At 37.1% G+C, this 24886-nt stretch overlaps 1 protein-coding gene across 1 annotated transcript in view; it reads right to left on the bottom strand.

Annotated features, from left to right (window-relative positions):
- The window catches only part of gclc (glutamate-cysteine ligase, catalytic subunit), a 48697-nt gene that overhangs the window by 4517 nt on the left and 19294 nt on the right, over nucleotides 1-24886 (bottom strand). The window contains exons 5-15 of the mRNA XM_079634698.1: nucleotides 24043-24101; nucleotides 21644-21780; nucleotides 21493-21567; nucleotides 18087-18203; nucleotides 14111-14249; nucleotides 13036-13148; nucleotides 12298-12390; nucleotides 11325-11429; nucleotides 9074-9155; nucleotides 3657-3769; nucleotides 1733-1853 (exon numbers count right to left, since the gene is read on the bottom strand). Of these exons, the coding sequence (XP_079490824.1) occupies nucleotides 1733-1853; nucleotides 3657-3769; nucleotides 9074-9155; nucleotides 11325-11429; nucleotides 12298-12390; nucleotides 13036-13148; nucleotides 14111-14249; nucleotides 18087-18203; nucleotides 21493-21567; nucleotides 21644-21780; nucleotides 24043-24101 (1154 nt within the window). The remainder of the gene's footprint in view (nucleotides 1-1732; nucleotides 1854-3656; nucleotides 3770-9073; nucleotides 9156-11324; nucleotides 11430-12297; nucleotides 12391-13035; nucleotides 13149-14110; nucleotides 14250-18086; nucleotides 18204-21492; nucleotides 21568-21643; nucleotides 21781-24042; nucleotides 24102-24886) is intronic.

Here is a 24886-nt window from a genome sequence, read left to right as displayed (position 1 = left end):
AAGCTAACAAAACGGCCAAACTAGCGCTAGTGAAACGGCCAGAGGGATCGTTCCGCCTCCACCTAAGCTCCGCCCCCAAATACATCTATAGCAGGAAACTACACTGCGACCTTTTGAAATGCCATTGCGACCCTAATTTTTAATGGGTCGCAAATGTATCACTGATTATTTTTGTTCCTACCTTATGTTTTAGGCAATATGCTATGATTTACTATGAGCATTTATTAAAACAGAAATGTGTATTTTAAGAATACGTTTTATAACGTGATCTGAGCATTCAACACAAAGTTGGCTTCAGCCCCGCGACTTAAAGTAATCGGGTTGATGTGCGCGTTTATATGACACACGTTTCCCGCTGTTCGCGCATAGCTATTCTCTATTGGTTCTTTGTTTGTTTTAAACAGCAGACGTAATATTAATCCGTCTCTGGTCATGATTTGGAGACATTGAGCATTGAACCGTTTTGCCGTGCTGCTTATATTTATCACGCAGTAAAAATGTCCCTCCCCGCGGCCAAAACCAGTCGTCTGTGGATGAGAATCCAAAACAATTAGTGGGACGTTGTCCTGCTTCACTTCACAGGCGCTGAGTGACATGAGAATTTTAGAATGACGGGACACTCATTTATATGACACTTTATTCAACAGGAAGAACGGCTCGTTCCGCGCGTCATACGTCATTGTACATGCGCAGTCCTTTCAGTTTCGGTTTTCAATCCGATGAAGTGTTGACGTGTTCTCTCGATCACATTACAAAAGGAATAAACAAACCCTTTCAATCCGATCGAAATTGCATTCGGATCGAGCTCAACCCGATCGATTAAGGTGTTTACATGAAGATCTTTTTAGTCCGATTGAGCCGTCAATCCGATTATAAGTGTCCATGTAAATTGAAGCTTCACAATGACAGTATGAAGCAGGCGAAGTGTATAGACATGTACATATCCCGTGACGCAGCTGCACTCCCTACTGCATTTCGGCGTCAAGCTAACCGAGCAAGTGAGGAATCTGAATTGATAATTAAGTTCAATGTAGCTTATAATATAGCCTTATTTGTGGCTTATTATATTTCACTTAATTGTAAAGTGGACATGCATTGTTTTGTTTTTTTTGTATCTCTAATACCGAATAGTCAATACTGAAAATCTATTATTATTTTATTTTATGGATTATATTTATTTTATTTTAAGAGTTCAGGAGTCTGCCCATCTGTGGCAACCATAGCATGTTGAAATCCAAAAGAAATTAATTTTGCACATTATTGTGTACTGTATTTTCTATTGCAGTAAATCTATCCCAACCAATGTTAAAGAAAACACGGCGGCATGTGGTTTAAAAGATGGAAAGTAAAATAAAAAGCACATCTGTATGCAATACAGTTCCATTATTACCCAGAGCGGCTTACTATAAATAATTTGTGCGACCAAATCATGTTTTGCGCCAGTAACTGAAAAAGTTAGTAGCGCAAGTGCCACCAGTGGAAAAGGTTAGTGTAGTTCCCTGTATAGGCAGACAAGTTTTATTGAAAGCCCATTTTGCCAGCAGTTCAGCACCCCTTTAGAAACTACACGAGTGTACAGAAAACACTAAAACAGTTAAATAAATCTGAAATAAATAAATCAGCATAAGTTAAAAAACTGTAAATGGATAGCACACAAACCCGAAACTATAACACAAAACTTTAATGATAGCAGAAATACTGCACTGTAATTAACTCAAAGACATTTGCATACCGGAAGCGCGCTTCTTAATGAGTTTGAGATAGTTGAGGATCGTGCAGCGCGTGTCGACGTCCACCTCCATGTTCTCCAGGTAGCTGTTCAACATCGGGATCAGCCCGTGAAACACCCCTTCCTGAACACACACCACCCAACACACACATTAACTGGAGGAACGGAGTATCGTTGAACACACTTAAAGCGTTAGTTCACTCAGAACTGTAAACTCTGTCAGTAATGACTCTCCCTCATGTTGTTCCCGTCAGACTTTCCTTCATCTTCGGGACACAAATGAAGATATTAGTGATTAAATCTGAGAGTGTCTCACTCCTCCAGAGGCTTCTGTTGTAATTGAAACTTGCCGGCCCAGAAAGTTAGTAAAGACAATGTTTAAAATAGTCCGAGTGACTACAGTGGCTCAACCTGAAGCTTATCAAGCGACCAGAATACTTTTTGTGAGCAAAAAAACCCCCAAAAATAAGGACTTTATTGAACTCTTGATGTTCTTCTGTGTGTTCGCGGGAATGGGGGTGTTTAATTTTTTTTGTAATATAATAATTGCTCAGACTTGCAGAAGAAAATATTTGACACATGGCACTGACAATTCAACCAAATACAAAGTATGCTTTTTACCTGACATATTTGAAAGACAGATGCAATGATTAATGCATCCATGGCCAGGATATAATTATAAAATATGACATGATTTTAAAAGTGACTTATAACATCGACTATGCAATACACTTTAATTTATTTAGTGCAAATAAAATTATTAAGCCTATTTGGACAGAGAGATGTTTATAATGTAACAATATGTCAGTCATCGTGTGATAATGAAAATATGACTAGGCCTAGACTACTTGTTCTGAGCAGGTGATGTCAGTGAACAGGCTGTAAAACTGTTGGATAAGTTACAGTAACTCATGAAAAACTGATGCTAATTATCTGGGAAACATTCTCTAACCGCAGTCAAGTTGTCATTGTTTGTGTCAAACAAGTTGTGAATTTGTTGTAACATTAAAACGGGAGATCATGAGGAGAAGGTGTTTTCCTCTGTGGGTGAACGAAACTTTCGGAAGATCACGTGAACAATTCCAGGATATGATTTTTTCCCCATTGGTTGTTAAATCAATCACGTTAAATCTTACCCAGATACAATAGTGCTACTTTCTGATTGGCTATTGTGTAGCCCCTTTCTTTTTTTTGATTGGCTGTTAAGTGGCAGGCTCAACTAAGAACTCCAGGGGAGTTTCCTGCCGGTTTTCCTAGTGACTTCGGCGCGGCCAGATACATTTTGGGCGCTGCGGCATATTAAATATATTATAAATAGTTTTTCCGCGTGAGAAATACAATGTGTGGCGGGAGTGCGTGACAAAAGACTGAAATTAGTGACTGTCACGCTCAATGCGTGACACTTGAGAGCCCTGTGTTAATGTGTTACGCTAACACACCGGACACTATTCAGCTGTTGTTCTGTGTGCTGTTGTGTAGTTTAATAACTTTCCTTTCCAGATTAAATGTCTGTTCTTGGTCTGGGATTTTGTGAAATAAATTTCAAAATAAATGCGACTTATATAAGTTTTTTTCCTCTTCGTGATGCATTTTTTGACTGATGCGACTTATACTCCGGAAAATACGGTACGTTAGAACGGAGGCTTACTATTGGCCGACGCTGGTCATGTGTGTGATGCTGGCCAATAGTGAGCCTACAATTTTAAACATTGTCTTTACTAACTTTCTGGGCCGGCAAGTTTCAATTACAACAGAAGCCTCTGGAGGAGTGAGACACTCTCAGATTTAACCACTAATATCTTCATTTGTGTCCCGAAGATGAAGGAAAGAACGGAACAACATGAGGGAGAGTCATTACTGACAGAGTTTACATGTGTGTGTGAACTATCTCTTTAAAGCCGGCTGAGGAGCAGAGAAACACACACACCTTCCCGTTGATGATGGTGTCGATGCTCATGAGTGTGAACTCTTCCCCGTCGCTCGCGTCGCTCTCCACCCCGTTCTGAGCCGCGGAGGGCGGGTCCAACACCGGGTTACAGCCTTACAACAATCACAATCAGGCAAGAATATGAGTTACACTAAATTAGGGGTCGTTAAAGGGTTAGTTCACCCAAAAATGAAAATAATGTCATTAATGACTCACCCTCATGTCGTTCTAAGCCCGTAAGACCTCCGTTCATCTTCGGGACACAGTTTAAGATATTTTAGATTTAGTCCGAGAGCATTCTGTCCCTCCATTGAAACTGTATATACAGTATACTGGCCGTGTCCATCAAGTTAATAAAAACATCATCAAAGTAGTCCATGTGACATCAGTGGGTTAGTTAGAAGTTTTTGAAGCATCGAAAATACTTTTTGGTCCAAAAATAACACAAAATAAGACTTTATTCCGCATTGTATTCTCTCCCGGGTCTGTTGTGAATCTGCGTTCAGGACTCCGCAGTGACGCTGCTGACGGAAGACGCTGCTGACGTGTTATCTGGTGCGCCCGAGCTTCGTTTACAGTCTGAGGGAGACGCACGCTATATTCAAGCTATTCTACATTGTTTGCGTGGATATCATTTTTTTAATGGTGCGTAAATGTGCATGTCGCGGATGAGACACTTTTACAGCGTGCGTTTCCCTCAGTCTATAAATGAAGCTCGGGCGCACCAGATAACACGTCATCAGCGTCTTACGCCATCAGCGTAACTGTGAAGGATTGACAACAGACCCGGGAGAGAATACAATGCTGAATAAAGTCTTATTTTGTGTTATTTTTGGACCAAAAAGTATTTTCGATGCTTCAAAAACTTCTAACTAACCCACTGATGTCACATGGACTACTTTGATGATCTTTTTATTAACTTTATGGACATGGACAGTATACCGTATATACAGTTTCAATGGACGGACCGAAAGCTCTCGGACTAAATCTAAAATATCTTAAACTGTGTTCCGAAGATGAACGGAGGTCTTACGGGCTTAGAACGACATGAGGGTGAGTCATTAATGACATTATTTTCATTTTTGGGTGAACTAACCCTTTAACTCACACGAGGTGAACATGTTTCTGCAATAAACGGCTGTAGGGGATTCTGGGGAAAATGTGTGTGATTATGAATGACTCATTCAAGGATTAGTTCACTTTAAAAAAAAACTTTTGCTGATAATTTACTCACCCCGATGTCATCCAAGATGTCCATGTCTTTCTTTCTTCAGTCGAAAAGAAATGAAGGTTTTTGATGAACACATTTCTCCATATAATGGACGTCAATGGGCCCCAAACGGGTCAAGGTCCAGATGACAGTGTCAGCGCCGCTTCAACGGGCTTTAAACGACACCAGACGATGAATACGAGTCTTATCTAGCGAAACCATCGTCATTTCAAAAATAAATAAAGTTTAAGTTTTATAAGCACAAGCGCTCGCCTCGCTCTGTTCTGTGATGCGCGTTCGTGACGTCACGTAATACGCAGTTACGCTGTAAAGGTCACGCTTCTGTGAAAAGTAAAACATGTCTGTCCTGCGAAAATGTTCTTTTAGGCTTTTTAATATTACAACACCAGGATACACACACGAGATGGGCATTTTAAACGATAAACTGACACAAAGACATTTGAATATGTGTGTATGGTCCTCCTTCCGCACATCTGTAAACACTGATTCTGTGAAGCGTGACCTTCTCAACGTAACTGCGTATTACGTGACGTCACGAACGCGCATCACAGAACAGAGCAAGGCGAGCGCTTGTGCTTATAAAACTTCAACTTTATTTATTAGGGCCCAAGCCTTGAAAAGGCGAAGGCCCTATTGTTTTTCTTAGGATTATTATTCTTCTTCTTTATTATTATTATTATTATTTTACTACCTTTTGGGCACTTTTGGGGGCCTTAACGTGCTCAAAAACTCTTGAAACTTTGCACAAATGTCAGAACCCTGGTACCCGGGCGTGGCAGGGGGGCTCGGCAGCGCCCCCTGGAATGGGATTCGAAAACATGTCCGTATATCAAACACGCTTACATGTAATAATATGAAACTCGGTACACATATAGATCTCATCGGGCCGAACAACTTTCGTGCTCTAAGTTTTACGCCAGTCCAACAGGAAGTCGGCTATTATGGGCTGTATGGAAACGCATGTTCTGGCATTTGAAACACTTCTCCCAGAGAATTCATCCGATGACCACGAAACTCGGTGTGCATGAAGTCAAGACATGGAGGATGCTAAATTGCGGACGGATTTTTGATATCTCGAACGGTTTGGCCGTGGCGAGGAAACGAATTTATGATTAAAAAAGGATGCATAAAGTGTGTTATAACTTAGTTATAGTTTTACCTACAGTTACAAAACTCAGCGTGTATATTGATCTTATCAAGCCGAACAACTTTCTAATTTACAGTCATTAGCTCCGACCAACAGAAAGTCAGATATTGTGGTTTGAATGTGAATTGTGTCTCTCTCTGTCTCTCTGGCATTCTGTGTGTGTGTGTCTGTCTGTGTGGGGTGGGGAGGGGAGGGGGGATCTGTGTATGTGTGTGTGTGTGAGGAGGGGGGCTAGTTTAGTTTAACCCTTTCTCTGCTGTGTGCAAAATCTCGGGCACTTTTGGGGCCCTTAACGTGCTCGAAAACTCGGGCGTGGCAGGGGGGCTCGACAGCGCCCCCTGGAATGGGATTAAAACACTTGTCCGTATATCAAACACGCTTGCATGTAATAATATGAAACTCGGTACACATTTAGATTTAATCGGGCCGAACAACTTTCGTGCTCTAAGTTTTACGCCAGCCCAACAGGAAGTCGGCTATTGTGGGTGGTATGAAAACGCATGTTCTGGCATTTGAAACACTCTTTCTAGAAAATTCATCCAATCGCAACCAAACTCGGTCAGCATGACGTCAAGACATTGAGGATACTAAATTGCTGACGGATTTTTGATATCTCGAACAGTTTGGCCGTGGCGAGGAAACGAAATTATGGCGAGAAAAGAGAAACACGATGTGTTATAACGTCTTCATACATTAATTGATCTTGATGAAACTTCAGTAGCGTGTTTGTTGTAAGAGAGCGATCACATGGATGTAACTAATGTGAGTCAAAGTTATAGCGCCACCAACTGGCAGCAGGAAGTGTGTTACTTTTGACAAAAGTGGGGGGGATAGTTTTACCTACAGTCACAAAACTTGGTATGTATATTGTGCACATCGAGCCGGACAACTTTCTGATTTACAGTCATTAGCTCCGACCAACAGGAAGTCAGATATTTTGGTTTGAATGTGGTTTTGTCTCTCTGACAGAGTTCCCCCAGCCATTCTGTGTGTGTGTGTGTGTCTGTGTGGGGAGGGGAGGGAGGGCACACACACAGACAGCCCCCTGTCTGTGTGTGTGGGGAGGGGAGCAGAAAGACTATGAACAATTGTGCCATCTAGTGTTTTATACTATGTATAAATGTGTTTTTTATTTTAAACAAGTGTTTTAAAGTACACTAATTTCAATTAATGATATGCTGCATTTTTATGTATATTTAAACATTATCAAAGTTAGGATGTCATTTTTTTAGTTTCAAAAGTTATCTGTCTCTGTCTCCCTTTGGCTGTCATTACCCTCCCCTCACTCCCACAGTCTCACTTATTTCTTTCTGTATCAAATAATATTATCATAAACAAAAAGTTTGAGTTTCTTTTTCAATCAATGTATTATGTGTAACTTAAAAATAAGCAGATTAAACAGATATGTTTGAGGGCAAGACATGAAAACGATGAAATATAATATAGTATTAGTAAAAGAGTGCAGTATAGGGTTGGATGAATCAGATAAATAACATATTTTGTTAAAAAAACATTTGGTTAAATAAAATCGAGTGATACATAGGGCTATATTGCCCTCTCGACAGTCAAACGGGTTACGTTATTGCCCGTCGTGCACAGGAACCCGAAAGGCAACGGGATGGCGGCTTTATATATATATATATATATATATATATATATATATATATATATATATATATATATATAAATATAGCTGCAAGCAGCGATGGAGGGCCCAAGCCGGTGGCAGCGCCAGCCCGGTGCCTTTAGTGTAACTAAAGGCACCAGGGTGGCGGTGCCACCGGCTTGGGCCCGTAATCGCTGCTTGCAGCTATATTTTATGTTTGAAATGACGATGGTTTCGCTAGATGAGACCCGTATTCATCGTCTGGTGTCGTTTAAAGCCCGTTGAAGCGGCGCTGACACTGTCATCTGACCTTGACCCGTTTGGGGCCCATTGACGTCCATTATATGGAGAAATGTGTTCATCAAAAACCTTCATTTCTTTTCCACTGAAGAAAGATAGACATGGACATCTTGGATGACATCGGGGTGAGTAAACTATCAGCAAAAGTTTTTTTTAAAGTGAACTAATCCTTTAAGACTAGTTTATTCACTATATATGCGTCAGACATATAAAACATCAGCATTTCACGTCATTATTCGGTGCTTTGATAACAGAATTGAGTATACGTGACCCTGTCACTCAAACCCAGTCTGGAGCTGCACGGGTATATCTTTGGCAATAGCCAACAATGTATGGGTAAAAATTATCCATTTTTCTTTTATGCCAAAAATCATGAGGATATTAAGATCATGTTCCATGAAGATATTTAGTAAATGTCCTACTGTAAATATATAAACATGTATTTTTGTGAGTGAATGCAGCACAATCGTGAACATAAATGCACAACTTTAAAGGAGATTTTCTCAATGTTTAGATTTTTTTGCTCCCTCAGATTCCAGATTTTCAATAGTTGTATCTCGACCAAATATTGTCCAATCCTAACACACCACACATCAATGGAACGATTATTAATTCAGCTTTCATGTGATATATAATCTCAATGTAAAAAAATTTACCCATGTGACTGGTTTAGTGGTCCAGGGTCACATATGTGACATCATTGTGTGATTATGTAAACGAACTGGTGAATCGTTTTATTTTAACCGGTTCACTGAAGCAAACTGTCCGAAAGAACCAGTTAATGAATCACTAACCCAGCAGTGGAGTGAAACTGGTATCATTTTATATACGCTTTCACAAATTCAGTGATATAAAATGTAATTTCCCAAAAACAAAACTGTGGTCCTGGTCAACAGTGTAATTATAGATGTCATTACAGAAATGAATTACATGCAGTTATTGTTAAATACAGGTTTTTATATTGTACTTGTATGTATACAAGTGCACTCTGTAGCAAACATTTAATTTAAATGTGTTCATAGTAGTTACACACAGTAAATGAGGAACCAGCATGCACTGCCACAGATCTCCACAGGAGTTCAGTCGTGTCACAGCTCAACACTGATGACCGTTCAACTTTACTGCCAACTAACCTTTAAAGACGTCCTTCCGGAAATAAAACATGCCTTCCTGCACGGCATTTCGCTTCTGAGCAACTTTCATATTTTCATCGACCTAAACCAAAAGAGTTGCAAAAAATTACAAAAATACAAATGTCTTGCATTTTAACTAGCAGATATCACCATGAAACTTTCCCAGTTGATTACCTACATTAAGATGACAAAAAAAGTATTACAAGTTTTCTGTCATTTAAGGTGAGACACTACAGGTGAATAGGGTACAATTTTTAAAATAATAGATATCACCATGAAACTTCCTCAGTTGATTACTTACACAAGTTCATAAAAAAATGTATCGCAAGTTTTTGAAATTTGTATGTTTAATTATGCAAATTAGGCATTATCTCATTGAATATGCACAATTTTGCATATATTTTCACGGGATAGATCTGAACATATGAATAAGACAGGTGCAAAATTATTTTTTCATTTTGATTACACACAAGATGAAAGAAGATGTTCAGAGGGATTTCAGGATATATGCTTTCATGACCTAGGAAATCTAAATATACTGTCCATAGCCTTAAAAAATAAAAAAAAGTTTTATTAAAATGTCACATAAATCAGGCCAGGAATGATTTCTTAACAAATCCCTCTGAACATATCTTCAGAATACTGCTAAGTGTGTAACTGGAGAGTTTGGTGTACATCGGCTGAGATGTTTATACTGGAGGATGACAAAAAACTCATTTTGAGAAAAAGGCATTTAAAGATTTGTAATGTAAAAAATCATACTTTTTTTAGTGGAAACAACTATTTACTGACAATATCTTATCAAATCACTAGCAACAACAATACAAACCACCTAAATCACATCAAAACTTATAAACACAGCATTTATGGCCTTTAACTGAGCAGAAAAACAGTCAGAAACACACATCTGAATGTCAGAGCGCGTCACGTGATGCTTCTGAACCAATCACGGCGTCAGAAATTGACATCAGCCAATGAGATTTCGCTTTTAGGGTTAAATACCCATATACTTTCACAATTGGTTGCTGATTAAAAGGAAATGACCATATTTGGATCCGACAGCATTGTACAGGAGAGAGAGAGCTGTCCAGCGGTGTGTGAGATTAAAGGAAGAACACAGGATCGCGGAGCAGCGAGTTGATTTAGAACGCCAACTTTTGTTGAATTTCAGAGAAATCTACAGACGCAAATAGACAAAGTGCAGTAAAATAAAGACCTACATGTGTATTTTGGACTTCTGAAGTCTGAAAGAAGACATGTTATTGAAGACAAATAGCCCAAAATCTCAAAATTGACCAGTGAAAAAAAAACGATGTTTTTGCCTGCCGTGTCTCGCCTTAATGTTTAAATATACAAATTAGGGAATATCGAATTAATTATGCACTAATTTGCATATATATATATATATAAAAAAAAAACGAAATCTGAGTATTGGACAAAGCCAGGTTCAAAATTATTTATTCATTGTGTTCACATATTAGATGGGGGAAAACATTTCAGAGGGATTTATGGATATCTACTTTTGTTATCCTGTAAATCAGAATATACTGTCAATAGCCTTAAACTTATTTTCGCCATGTTTTTGAGAATATCATGTTATATAAATCAGGCTAGGAATAATATATTTACAAATCCCTCTGTAGATGTCTTCATAATATAACTAGGCACAAGACTGGAAGGTTTGGTGTGTATCGGTGCGACTGAAGTGGAGATTTCAGACTTGGAGAATGACAGAAAAGTCATTTTGAGAAAACGGGCTTTAAAGATTTATCATCAACCAATGAGATTGTGCATTCAGCCGTTTTACTTTCACGATTGGTTGCTGATAAAAAGGAAATGTCCATATTTGGATCCGACAGCATTGTACAGGAGAGAGAGAGCTTTCTAACGGTGTGTGTGATGACGGTGCAGACAGAGATCGCGGATCATGATGATTTATAACGCCAATTTTTGTTGAATTTATGAGAAATCTACAGACGCAAACAGAAGTTAGTAAAATAAAGACCTAAATATGTATTTCTGACTTTTTTTCACCACAAGTCTGAAAGAAGACATGTTATTGAAGACAAACATCCCAAAATCTCAAAATTGACCAGTGAAAAACAACAACAAAATGTTTTTGCCTGCCGTATCTCGCCTTAAGAATATGCACAGTATTTCTGCCAATTAAAATCATCCCTAGAATCACATTTTTCTGCTGTGCATAAATCAGTTTAAATGCTAAATGTGTAAAAAACACACACACACACACCTTTGATAATGGAATGAGGAAATCCAGCTTATAGGACAAGATCACACGGGTGAGAAGAACGATGAATACGACATAAGCAGAGTTCTCAAAATCCGTCAGTTGGACCTGGAAAAAAAGAAAAGAAAAAGTTACATATGATTTTATGCATTTCATGTTTATGCAAACCAAACCCAACAATTTTACATACAATAGGGTGAATTTCACAATATCGGTCATGATCATGTCACGTCATATGTTTGGATGGACGGAGTCTGTGTTGACAGCATGTTGTGCTATTACATTTTCTGATTATTTTGTATGAAATATTGAAGTTTATATCGACGGTTTCTCGTGCGCACGATTCGATACATATCACGATACGATATTATTGTGATACTCCAGGACATATGGTAAAAGAAACACACAATGTAATATCAAATTTAGCATTTTAATCAACTGTAAATTTGTTTGTGTAAATGAATAGACTTGGTGCTGGAAACCCAACACTCAGGACAATCGAGACACCAGAATAACAATACTCATGATTATAGAGCTGAAAATACTGAATTATTTTAGACAAAATAATATATTTGCACTCTTGACTAGATATATTTTAAATAATGTTGGACTTTTTACAGTTAACATCAGACATTTGGCATTATCAGGACACAGAAATATTCCCACAATGCATTATTATACATTATATTCAGCATTATATAAAGTAGTTTAATGTAGTACTGACACTAAACTCTGAAAACTTTAATTTTTTTTCCTCACAGTATTTTAATTTTGGGTGAACTATACACAATACATACTGTCATTATCCACGACACATATTGTTGCATTTTTGTGTTGGGATATATCGTGACCCCTAGAATTTGATAAATTTCCATGGCACACCTGACAACCTACTACCAAGGTCTTAGCTTTTGCTAAGCACACAGTCAGTCGTGTGTGTGTGTGTGAGAGTGTGAGTGTGTGTGTGTGTGTTCACCTCCATGGGGCGAAACTCGACTCTCCAGCCGATGTCAGAGTTCGGCGGGGGGGGCTTGAACCTCATTGTCTGCCAGTTGGTCGACTGAAGATTCTGGAACATGCAAAATAAACCGTGGTTCACTCTCACAAACTAGATGAACAAATCCTTCCAACTATGTGGCAAACACTGGCCTAATATTAACATTTCTTGTTTGTTAATGTTGATCAATTTGCTAGAACAGTAAAAATCTGATGTTAATTTTAAAGGATTAGTTCACTTCAGAGTTAAAATGTCCTGATAATTTACTCTCCACACGTCATCCAAGATGTTCACGTCTTTCTCTCTTCAGTCGAGAATAAATTAAGGTTTTTGAGGAACACACTCCAGGATTTTCTGCCGACATCACGCTTGACCTTTCAACCCGATAACGTAATGTGTGTCGCATCACAGCCAGTGCAAGACGAGCATTAGTGGTTAAAAGTATATAAATGTGTATTTAGTTATAAAATGTCGGCTGGTTTGTCTAGATGAGACTCTTATTCCTCGGCTGGATCGTGAGAGACTTTGAAGCTGAAACTCACATCTGGACCTTCGACCCGCTGGACCATTGAAGTCACTATATGGAGAACATCTGGAGTGTGTTCCTCACAAATGTGTTTTCGACTGAAGAGAGAAAGACGTGATCATCTTGGATGACGTGCGGGAGAGTAAATCATCAGGAAGTTTTAACTCTGAAGTGAACTCCTCCTATAATACCTCGAAGTGGTCCGATTCGTTCTCGTCGTCCAAGTGAATCTTCTCCTGGAAGAGCGACAGCGGGTCTCGGATGAAGAGGTGTGCGATGTGCTGAGCCAGCAGTTTGTCAATGCCTGCAACAGTGCAAAACACATCGCTTGAGAACACTGACTTCTTCTGTGGTGTCACATGGTCTACATCGAGTGGCACAACACGAACACATCAGGGGCTTTCGGTACTGGCCTCCAGGCTGGTTCCCTGAACACTAATGGTTCCCTAATGGGCAGATCACTAATGGCCATGATTTGGTTCTGGGACACCTAAAAGCTTCCTCTGAACCCAGGCCAACATCCGAAGTGTCTGATCGTAAGTTTGACGTGTTCACCGACTGCCGATTAATGGCCGCTGCGATCACATTTTAACTCTGTCATTAGCCGTGTTTCCATTAACCTTCAAATTGCGAATTGAAAATACGCTCAACGGAAACACGTCAATTTCTCAAAAACTCCCACTTAGCGCAAGAAAGTTTTTACGCTCGCATGAGGAGGTTTTTCAGGCAATTTGAAAAATAAATATTTGGCAAAACTGCAATGGAAACAGTTTTTGCGCATTTACAGTCACATGACTTAGAAGGTGTTCGGACAGAATATGAGACAGAGTTGTTCATTAAATTCATAAAAGACAAAAGAATTACAGGAACACTGGATTATAAACCTCAAAGAAACACAATCAAGACCTCGAAGCAGAAATGAGGGAAAAATGTGCCGGTAATATGTGCCGCTCACAGTATAAGAGTCTTGCCTTGCCATTAATGCTTGGATAACACACACACACACACACACACACAACGACACACACACACACACACACCAAAGTGACTTGAACGCCGTCGTAAACAACTTCCCACATCGTGCGCAAGAACTTCCCAGGAGGACTTGAACGCACCAAATGAACTCATTTACTTCCCCATAAGGAGTTCCTACAACTAACTCGTTCCTAATTCCTGCGGTGCGAACGCCCCATTATAATCAGGGATGCCGTCTACATTTGCTTGAATGTACATAAGAGCGGGAACAGCCGCAGTGTGTGTGTTTACCTGCATCGAGGAGCTGTTTGTTGATCTCCTCGTCGATGGTCAGCTCAATGTCGTTGTATTTCTCGCCGCAGCAGGAGAGGTAGCTGTCGATCGAGTCATACCTGGATTTATTGATCTTAAATTTGTTGTTTTTCAGCGGCTGCAAAGAAACAGACAGATAATTAATTTTTAAGAGGCCATTTTATGTTCACATCACGTTTTGTGTGCGCTTAAAGGAGCAATCCACTTTGTTTGGAAATAGGCTAATTCTTCACAATTTAAATTAAGAAAAAAACGAAATTTAAATGAAGAAAAACGAAATTTAAATAAAGAAAAAACACAATTTAAACTAAGAAAAAATTTAATTTACATAAAGAAAAACGAAATTTAAATAAAGAAAAAACGAAATTTAAATAAAGAAAAACGAAATTTAAATAAAGGAAAAACGAAATTAAGTTAAATTAAAAACGAGATTAATTTTACTAAATAACTCTCCCCGAGAGTTAAACAGTTTTACAGCCGATCTCCGGGTCTGGCGGTAGCACTTTTAGCATAGCTTAGCATAGATCATTGAATCTGATTAGACCGTTAGCATCTCTCTCAAAAAAATTGCCAAAAAGTTTCAATATTTTTCTTATTTAAAAGTGGACTCTTCTGTAGTTACATCGCGTACAAAGACAGACAGAAAATGAAAAGTTGCGATTTTCTAGGCCAATATGACCTGGACCATATTGGCCTAGAAAATCGCAACTTTTCAAAACTCTTTAGTAATTTTTTTGAGAGAGAGAGGCTAACGGTCTAATCAGATTTAATGATCTATGCTAAGCTATGCTAAAAGTGCTACTTTTATATATAGGATATACTGTGTTGACAGCACTTGTCAGTTGTACAGGGGAAACTGGAAAAACTAGAATATGGTGCAAAAGTGCATTTATTTCAGTAATTGAACTTAAAAGGTGAAACTAATATATTATATAGACTCATTACATGCAAAGTGAGATATTTCAAGCCTTTATTTGCTATAATTTGGATGATTATAGCTTACAGCTTATGAAAATTATGAATATTCTAATTTTGAATTTGGGGTTTTCATAAACTGTAATCATCAAAATTATGACATAAAGGCTTGAAATATCTCACTTTGCATGTAATGAGTCTATATAATATATTAGTTTCACCTTTTAATCACTTATCCTCCACTATTCTCAAATCAAGGGTCGTCCACACGGACCCTATAGCATATCTTGAAAACTAGAGCCAATCAAACATTTTAAGCATAATTTTAGTTCTCAGTGAGCCAGAATTACTAAAGTTTGACTGAGTTTATATCAGAAGCCTTTAGCCGGTAGACCAGTTGACATCAGATCTTCCGACAGCATTGTTAATTATTACACATGCAGCTTTTATTGTCATTTGACATTAACATTTGTACTTACAAAGTTCTCACTTTGTAAATTCTCAAAAGGGACAGTTTGGATGAGAGTAGTTTTCTTCTTAAATGATTAACGGAGTCGTTTCATGTATGATTCACACAGGTCTGTCTGGGATCTCTCGAATCATTACTGAAGTGCGATGGTCTATTGTTTGGATGAGGGCGTTACGGATCATCATGTAGACTAATTATAAAATTATATAATTTAGTGAAGGAATTTAGCCCAAAAAACAGGGATAGTTCACAGAAAAAGTAAAATTACCCATGATTAACTCACCCTCGAGTCATTTTCTTTCAGACGTAGACAACCTGAGTTTTTTTTTTTGTTGTTGTTGTTTTTTTACTGTGTTTTTATTGAAGATTTTTCAAGATTTCAACATCAAGAAAGGCAGAAAAAAACAAAAACAAAACAAAAAACAAAACAAAAAGAGAACAATAGAACAAAGGATATCCTAAGCATTCTGTTAAGGGGCAAGCATAGTTTAACATTATAATCATTGATTGTTTACATTACAGTACTCAATCCATTTTTGACAACCTGAGTTGTATTACAAAATGTCCTGGCTCTTCCAAGCTTTATCATGGCAGTGAATGGCTGTTTCTGTTTTGAAGTCCATAAAAGTGCATCTATCCATCCATCCATTATAAAAGTGCATCTATCCATCATAAAAGTGCATCTATCCATCATAAAAGTGCATCTATCCATCATAAAAGTGCATCTATCCATCATAAAAGTGCATCTATCCATCATAAGTGCATCTATCCATCATAAAAGTGCATCTGTCCATCATAAAAGTGCATCTGTCCATCATAAAAGTGCATCTATCCATCATAAAAGTGCATCTGTCCATCATAAAAGTGCATCTGTCCATCATAAAAGTGCATCTGTCCATCATAAAAGTGCATCTGTCCATCATAAAAGTGCATCTATCCATCCATCCATCATAAAAGTGCATCTATCCATCATAAGTGCATCTATCCATCATAAAAGTGCATCTATTAATGATGAACAGATGCACTTTTATCATGGATGGATGCACTTTTATGATGGACAGATGCACTTTTATCATGGATAGATGCACTTTTATGATGGACAGATGCACTTTTATGATGGACAGATGCACTTTTATGATGGATGGATGGATGGATAGATGCACTTTTATGATGGACAGATGCACTTTTATGATGAACAGATGCACTTTTATGATGGACAGATGCACTTTTATCATGGATAGATGCACTTTTATGATGGACAGATGCACTTTTATGATGGACAGATGCACTTTTATGATGGATGGATGGATGGATAGATGCACTTTTATGATGGACGGATGCACTTTTATGATGGACAGATGCACTTTTATCATGGACAGATGCACTTTTATGATGGACAGATGCACTTTTATGATGGACAGATGCACTTTTATGATGGATGGATGGATAGATGCACTTTTATGATGGACAGATGCACTTTTATGATGGACAGATGCACTTTTATGATGGACAGATGCACTTTTATGATGGACAGATGCACTTTTATGATGGATGGATGCACTTTTATGATGGACAGATGCACTTTTATGATGGACAGATGCACTTTTATGATGGACAGATGCACTTTTATGATGGACAGATGCACTTTTATCATGGATAGATGCACTTTTATGATGGACAGATGCACTTTTATCATGGATGGATGCACTTTTATGATGGACAGATGCACTTTTATGATGGACAGATGCACTTTTATGATGGATGGATGGATAGATGCACTTTTATGATGGACAGATGCACTTATGATGGACAGATGCACTTTTATGATGGACAGATGCACTTTTATGATGGACAGATGCACTTTTATGATGGACAGATGCACTTTTATGATGGACAGATGCACTTTTATGATGGATGGATGCACTTTTATGATGGACAGATGCACTTTTATGATGGACAGATGCACTTTTATGATGGACAGATGCACTTTTATGATGGACAGATGCACTTTTATGATGGACAGATGCACTTTTATGATGGATAGATGCACTTTTATGATGGACAGATGCACTTTTATGATGGACAGATGCACTTTTATGATGGACAGATGCACTTTTATCATGGATAGATGCACTTTTATGATGGACAGATGCACTTTTATCATGGATGGATGCACTTTTATGATGGACAGATGCACTTTTATCATGGATGGATGCACTTTTATGATGGACAGATGCACTTTTATGATGGACAGATGCACTTTTATGGACTTCAAAACAGAAACAGCCATTCACTGCCATTATAAAGCTTGGAAGAGCCAGGACATTTTGTAATACAACTCCTACTGTATTCGTCTGAAAGAAGAGCCATATACACCAAGGATGACTCAAGGGTGAGTAAATCATGGGATAATTAACATTTTTGGGTGAACTATCCCTTTAAAAACAGTAGGTTATTTGCTCCATAGTGCAAGAAACCCAGAAAAGGCCAATTTGAAAATGAAACGATTGGTTTATGAATATGGCCAGAAGTCTTGAGCACTAGTTATGTAGTTGTGTGAGGTGTGCTCACCTCCAGGCCCCTCTCCTCCGGGGTCCGGTCGTCCACAGACGCAGAGATCACTCCCCAGCGGCAGTCGATGTCTGAAACCAGTCCGCGATACAGCGGAGAGGCGGCACTGAGAGCCATCTGCACAAACACACAGCAACACTGAACACTGCGCCTTTCTGGAAACATTAACAACTGAGTCTGAAAAGGTTGTAAAACTGATGAGCACACAAAACTGAAAATGATGACGGTGGGTTATACATGTTGCCTCATGGATAATGGTAAAGATGTTCAATTTTCAACTAGGGCGTCAAAGTTAGAATATCCTTTTTTAAAACTACAATTAAATTATATTCAATTCAATACAATTTGGATGTTATTTTTTAAAAGCAGTCCTACATGCATTAAAGTTTTCAAGTCCATCTCCCCATATTTATATACATGTTATTTAACAACAGGAATTTGAATACAGTGGTGAATAAAAAAAATTTGTGATGCAAAGTTTTACTCTCTCTGCTGTCCCACTTTATATTAAGTGTCTTCAACTACTATAATATAAATAAACGATAGATGTTAAAAATGATCAACGCACAGCACACACCCTATCCCAGATACGCCATCTTACATTGCATAAAGTTTAGTTTATGATCATGATGCAGAGAGATGAACTATATTAGGATGCAGTTGAAATGCACTGAAATTCATGATTATGAGAGCAAAGAAATCCCATGTATGAGTTTTGTCTTATATTTATATTATATGATATACTTTAGCCATATCACAGCAAGAACAGTGTTTTTCTGAATATCAGCACAATTGCAAATGTTAATTTTATACAACAATACAATAAACAAGAATTTAATGTTACTTTTTAGACAATATTGTCAGTTTTTGGCCAATAAAATGTTGCCCCGAGCAACACACAGCATTTAACGAATCGAGTGAGTCATCGGTTCAGTGACTCACTCATAAAGACGGTCACTTGCATTGTTGATTCATTTGATTCATTCAAACGAATCAACCGTTTGAATGAGTCGGGTGAATGAATGATTCAGTGACTCACTCATTAAGATCGTGATCGTTTTAGTTTCATATTTATCATTTGTCATTCATGCCACCAAAAAAAATTATGGCCACATTATAGCCTTAAAAGTTTGTGTGTAATAAATTATGTGTTGAAACAGAATATTTCTTTCTAAAGCTCAACACTTCACAATAACGTCTTATTTGTTAACATTAATTAATTAAGGCGAGACACTACAGGTGAATAGGGAAAACATTTTAACTAGCAGATATCACCATGAAACTTTCCCAGTTGATTACCTACATTAAGATGAGAAAAAAAATGTATTACAAGTTCTGTAATTTAATTTTTAAATATGCAAATTAGGCAATATCTAATTAAATATGCGTTCATTTGCATATATTTAAAAAAAAATCTGAGTATTGGTTAAAGCCAGGTTCAAAATATTTTTTCATTGTGTTCACATATTAGATGGGAAAAAATTACAGAGGGATTTATGGATATACTTTTGTTATATACTGTCAATTACAAAAATTACAAATACAACCTTTGATTTTAATAACGTATTAGTAAATGTTAAAATTAACACTATCAAAGATTAATAAATGCTGTATAAGTGCAGTTCATTATACGTGTATGTTAACTAATGTAATTAACTAACAAAACCTTATTGTAATGTCTCTTCAATGTTTTTCTCAACTAACACAATAATGACTTTAATAATAATTAAATTTTGCCCAGTTGTGGCCCGTTGAGGGGCAATAAATATCAAAAACATCAATTGTGATATTTGTATCGATCCACTATATAAACATAATATCTACATACAATGCATTTGATTGGAGGCTAGTCTCACTTTGTCCCACAGCAACATTAAAATAGTTTAGATTTGTGTACATTGTTTCTGTTAATAATGTATTGTATTAAGTGTACATTTCATTATAATATTCAGATTTATCATAAATAATTGAACATGCACATGTATTTTAAGTAAGGAATAATTGACGACAGGCCGTTGAATTATTTGAAAAATAATGCACACCCGAGGTGGTAATGCGGTCACGACGCGAAGCGGAGTTACTCCTCGGGTGTGCATTATTTTTCTAATAATTCAACGGCCTGAAGTCAATTATTCCGCTTATACTACAGTTACCACACCTCGAGATATTGTTCAGATGATGTATTTCAAGACGTTTGTAAAGTTTTTGTCATTAAAACGCTCTTGTATGTAGGACTAATTCCTTGCGCATCTAAACCCATGCTCCGTTGCTAATGCCAAAACGTCATTTTAGAGTTAGCGGAGGTTTGAGCCGCTGATAGCAGAGTAATGCTGGACACACACGTAACGACTAGAAATATTCTCTGACTGTGAATGCAGCAGATTTTAAACACCGCTGTGAACACAGACTGAACGCGCTGAAAACGCGTGCATGATCAGTCATAAGTATTAAATTACATTCATAACCGGCCTTACAGCAAGTGTGTCCCCGGCTTTATGCAGTTATTAATGCAGTTATGAGAGAGAGATGTGCGTCAATATTATTATTTATTTATTTATTCATTCAATTCGTTTTAAATAATTCGTTCATTCTTTTTTCTATTAGTGACAGTAGACTATAGCCTATCAATAATTATTTATTTGTTATATTATCTGCAATAATTACGAAAACCCGTGCAGCAGGACTATCAATTTGAAATATTCAGTTTAATTTTCTATTGATTATATATAGGACTATACGTTATTTATTAAAATTAAACTGCATGTTTCCATTAATTGTGAAGTTAGACATTGAAAATTGCAGATCAAGCGCATGGGGCTGCATGGTTTTTCTTGTTATGAATTGTATCGTATTGTCCGTTATTACATTAACTACGCGCAGTGATATGGAGCGGTAATGCGGTTAAGACCTGCCGGACCTACTTTAGCCGTGCGGTTCCCTGAAAATAATTGCACACCTCAGAACGTTCGTCAACCAATCAGATTCAAGCATTCAACAGCCCTGTAGTATAAGTTCCGGTAAAGAGGGGTGGAGGTGAGATCGCATTTGAGCATTTAAAAAAATGTACTTGAAAGTAACGCAATAGTTACTTTCTGACGCAACTAGTTACTTTTATCATTTGTAACTGAGTAACTAATTTAGTTACTTTTTGGAATAAGTAACTAGTAACTGTAATTACTTTTTTAAAGTAACTTGCCCAACACTGCATATTACATGTACTTACCATAGTAATAACAGTAAATTATGCATAATTACATGCAACTAACCCTAAAAACTTATTTTGAAAAAAATAAATAAAAAAATAAAAATAATAATAATAATAATAAATAAATATATATATATATATATATATATATATATATATATAAAAAATGGACAGTATGAAATATGACCCGTGATCTCTTACCACTATTGGACAGAAAACGGCCAGTTGGTCATAAAGGTATCTCGCCTCTCTGATGCTGCAAGCCTGGAAGGTCACCTGTAACATGGACCCGACGTCAGTCACATGACCACAACATTCTCAGTGCAAGGCGATGAGGAGAACGTGCCCTCACCTGCAGGCAACAGTTCCCCATGCCGAAGCCCATGGCGTCCATGTAGATGTGATCGGGCAGGGCTCCCCGGGCCGCTTCTCCGTCGTCCTCCGGAAACGTCTCCACAAACGGAGAGGGGGTGTTCTTATCTTTAAAAACTGAGGAGCACACGCGAGACAAAAGATGAGCCATTCGAAACGCGACAGAAAATACACAATATACACGTGAAAACTGGAAAAATATGGTGCAAAAGTAAATTTATTTCAGTAATTCAACTTAAAAGGTGAAACTAATATATTATATAGACTCATTACATGCAAAGTGAGATATTTCAAGCCTTTATTTGTTATAATTTTGATGATTATGGCTTACAGCTTTAATAAAAATTATGAATATTCTAATTTTGAATTGGGGTTTTCATAAGCTGTAAGCCTTAATCATCAAAATTATAACAAATAAAGGCTTGAAATATCTCACTTTGCATGTAATGAGTCTATATAATATATTAGTTTCACCTTTTAAGTTGAATTACTGAAATAAATGAACTTTTAACATATTCTAGTTTTTCTAGTTTCACCCGTACAGTCAAATAAAAAATGTATTCAGACTCCTTGCTATCTTCACTTAATAAATTAACTATGTGAACTAGTGTCCTACACCCACTAGTAAAATTTTTGTTCAGGGGAAACACATTTAGCTTCTGAAATTAAACAAATCTGACTTTTTGCAGAATGTCCTACCAAGCTTGCAAGAAGCGATAAAAGTAAGGATGCACGATATATCGGCCACCATATCGGTATATCGGACGATATCGGGTCATTTTTAATGTTATCGTTATCGGCCTGATAAGAAAATGTGGTCGATATATTATTAAAATCGATAAATAATGGATTATTTCCTTCAGATGCGCATTTGATGGTTTTGAATTGCTTGAAATATAATTGGAAAAATGCAGTTCAGTGCAACATGCAGCGCAAGTCCGTCATATCGACTACATGACATTATAATGAGAACAGCATTGTAATTCTGTGTTTGGGACATAACTCATAAATCATGAGACTTTTGTTTTTGTGATCAGGCTTAAAAAAATTATAAAAAAAAAAAATTGGATTTGGATTTATCGGCGAATATATCGGTTATCTGCTTTCAAATATAAAGAATTATCGGACAAAATTTTCATACCGGTGCATCCCTAGATAAAAGCGTCCTCTACCACATAAATCTTTATACTAAATTGCTGCAATATGAATAGGGGCCTTCATGTCATCACTGGGTAGCTCCGCCCACTGTGAAATCTCATTGGTCCAAAAATCCTGCTTTTGGAATCATTACGATTTTGCAAGATGTCCCTTATGCTCAGTAAAGCTGCATTTATTTGATAAAAATACAGTAAGAAACCGTATTATTGTGAAATATTAATAGTAATTTATTCTTGTGATCAAAGCTGAATTTTCAGCATCATTACTCCAGTCTTCAGTGTCACATGATCCTGCAGAAATCAGTATAATATGATGATTTAATGCTCAAGAAACATGATAATTATCATAATTTTATTTAAAAAAAATCAATTTACCCCCCCCCCCCCCATTTTAAACATTAATTATAGCCATTCAAACACTACAGTGTAATTGAAAGCTATACATTTTTTTTACATTTAAGTGAACTTCCAACAATCCTCACCTAAACCCATAATAACGTCACATTTACCTGTGCCCTTCCTGTCTAACACATACAGAATACACGCCATTAAGGAGTAGATCAAATGAAACCACACAGAGCGTTTATTTTATTTCCAGAGCAAGATTGACTTACAGAAACAACTCTAACTTCTAGGGGTGTAACGATACCCTTATTTCACGATTCGATACATATCACGATACTGAACTCACGATACGATATTATTATGATAACGTTACTCCCAAAACATATGATAAAAGGTTATCAAAAAAATTTATTGTTAATTAAAATGCTAACTTTGATTTTATATTGTGAAATTTTATCTGGTCTGTTCATGAATAGGTTTGGGCTTGGTGCTGGAAACCTAAGGTCAGACACCAGATAAAAAATATTAATGATTCTGAAGCTGAAAATACTGAATTATTTTAGACAAATATCCTTAACATTCTGGTAACATAAGACGTTTGGCATAATCATTCAATATGCAGTAATGGGGCAAATATTCCCCCATTACATTATTATACAATCAACATCATATATTAGTTTAATGTAGTACTGACACTAAAACATTCATATTTTCTCACACAGTCATTTTTTTATTTTGGGTGAACTATCCACGATACATATTGTCACTATCCACGATACGTATTGTTGCATTTTTGTATTGCGATATATTGTGGCACGATATATTGTTACACCCCTACTAACTTCTATAAAACAAAACAAAAACAAAAAAGACTTACTTGGTACGTTAATCACCACCTTTTCTCCCCTCCGGTGGCGTATGTTTCTGGTCAGAGTGCTGTAACACACACGGATGCAGTAGTTAAAGCACACACACCTTGTTCGAGATCCAGCTGCATCCGATATTTACAAACATTACATAGTTACACAGTGCAGGATGAATTATGTGTTCAGAGTTAGTGGCTGCTTGAAATCTTCAACTTCCCTCGGGTCATTTTGACCCGAAATTTATGTTTTAGATTTTTTTCTTTTTAAATTGAGTGTTCATCAGAGGGGTCCAAGATCGTAGGACTTTTGTCACACTTGAACCACAAATACACAAACAAATTTAATGGATTTGAGGAGTTTTGTAGTTGACATTTAAAAAAGTAAAAATCTTCCTCCCGCGGGTCAATCTGACGCCCTTAGGAATGAATCGAATGCGAGGAATGCTTCAGGACACATAGAAAAACATAAAAAAGCTCCAAATTCTAAATTAAAATGCAAAAACTTTACCAATAAATGATTTTATAATGTCTACATGTGTATCTGAATGCACACTGAAGCCAACTGGTTTTAGGACCCAGCGTAACAGCTCATTTGCTCCATATAGAGATATAACGCCATCTAGAGTCATGAAATATGTTTTATAATTTTTTCCCCCACAAGAGGTCGGCAAAGACACCCAATGTAAGATATTTTGAGTTATGCATGAAATTGTGAATTACTTTGAATATAAGATGAAAGAAAGTGAGGAATGTGCTTAAATTACCATTTATTTATTGATCAAATCTAGTAATTTAAAGGTAAATCTCCAAAAAAAAGCATTAAAAAATATGATTAAAAATTAAATAAAATAAGCTT

This window comes from Phoxinus phoxinus, assembly GCF_949152265.1.
Source record: "Phoxinus phoxinus genome assembly, chromosome: 14".
NCBI classification, from domain to species: Eukaryota; Metazoa; Chordata; class Actinopteri; order Cypriniformes; family Leuciscidae; genus Phoxinus; species Phoxinus phoxinus.
Note: the sequence above shows the minus strand (reverse complement) of the source record. Positions and strands in the feature narration are given on the sequence as shown.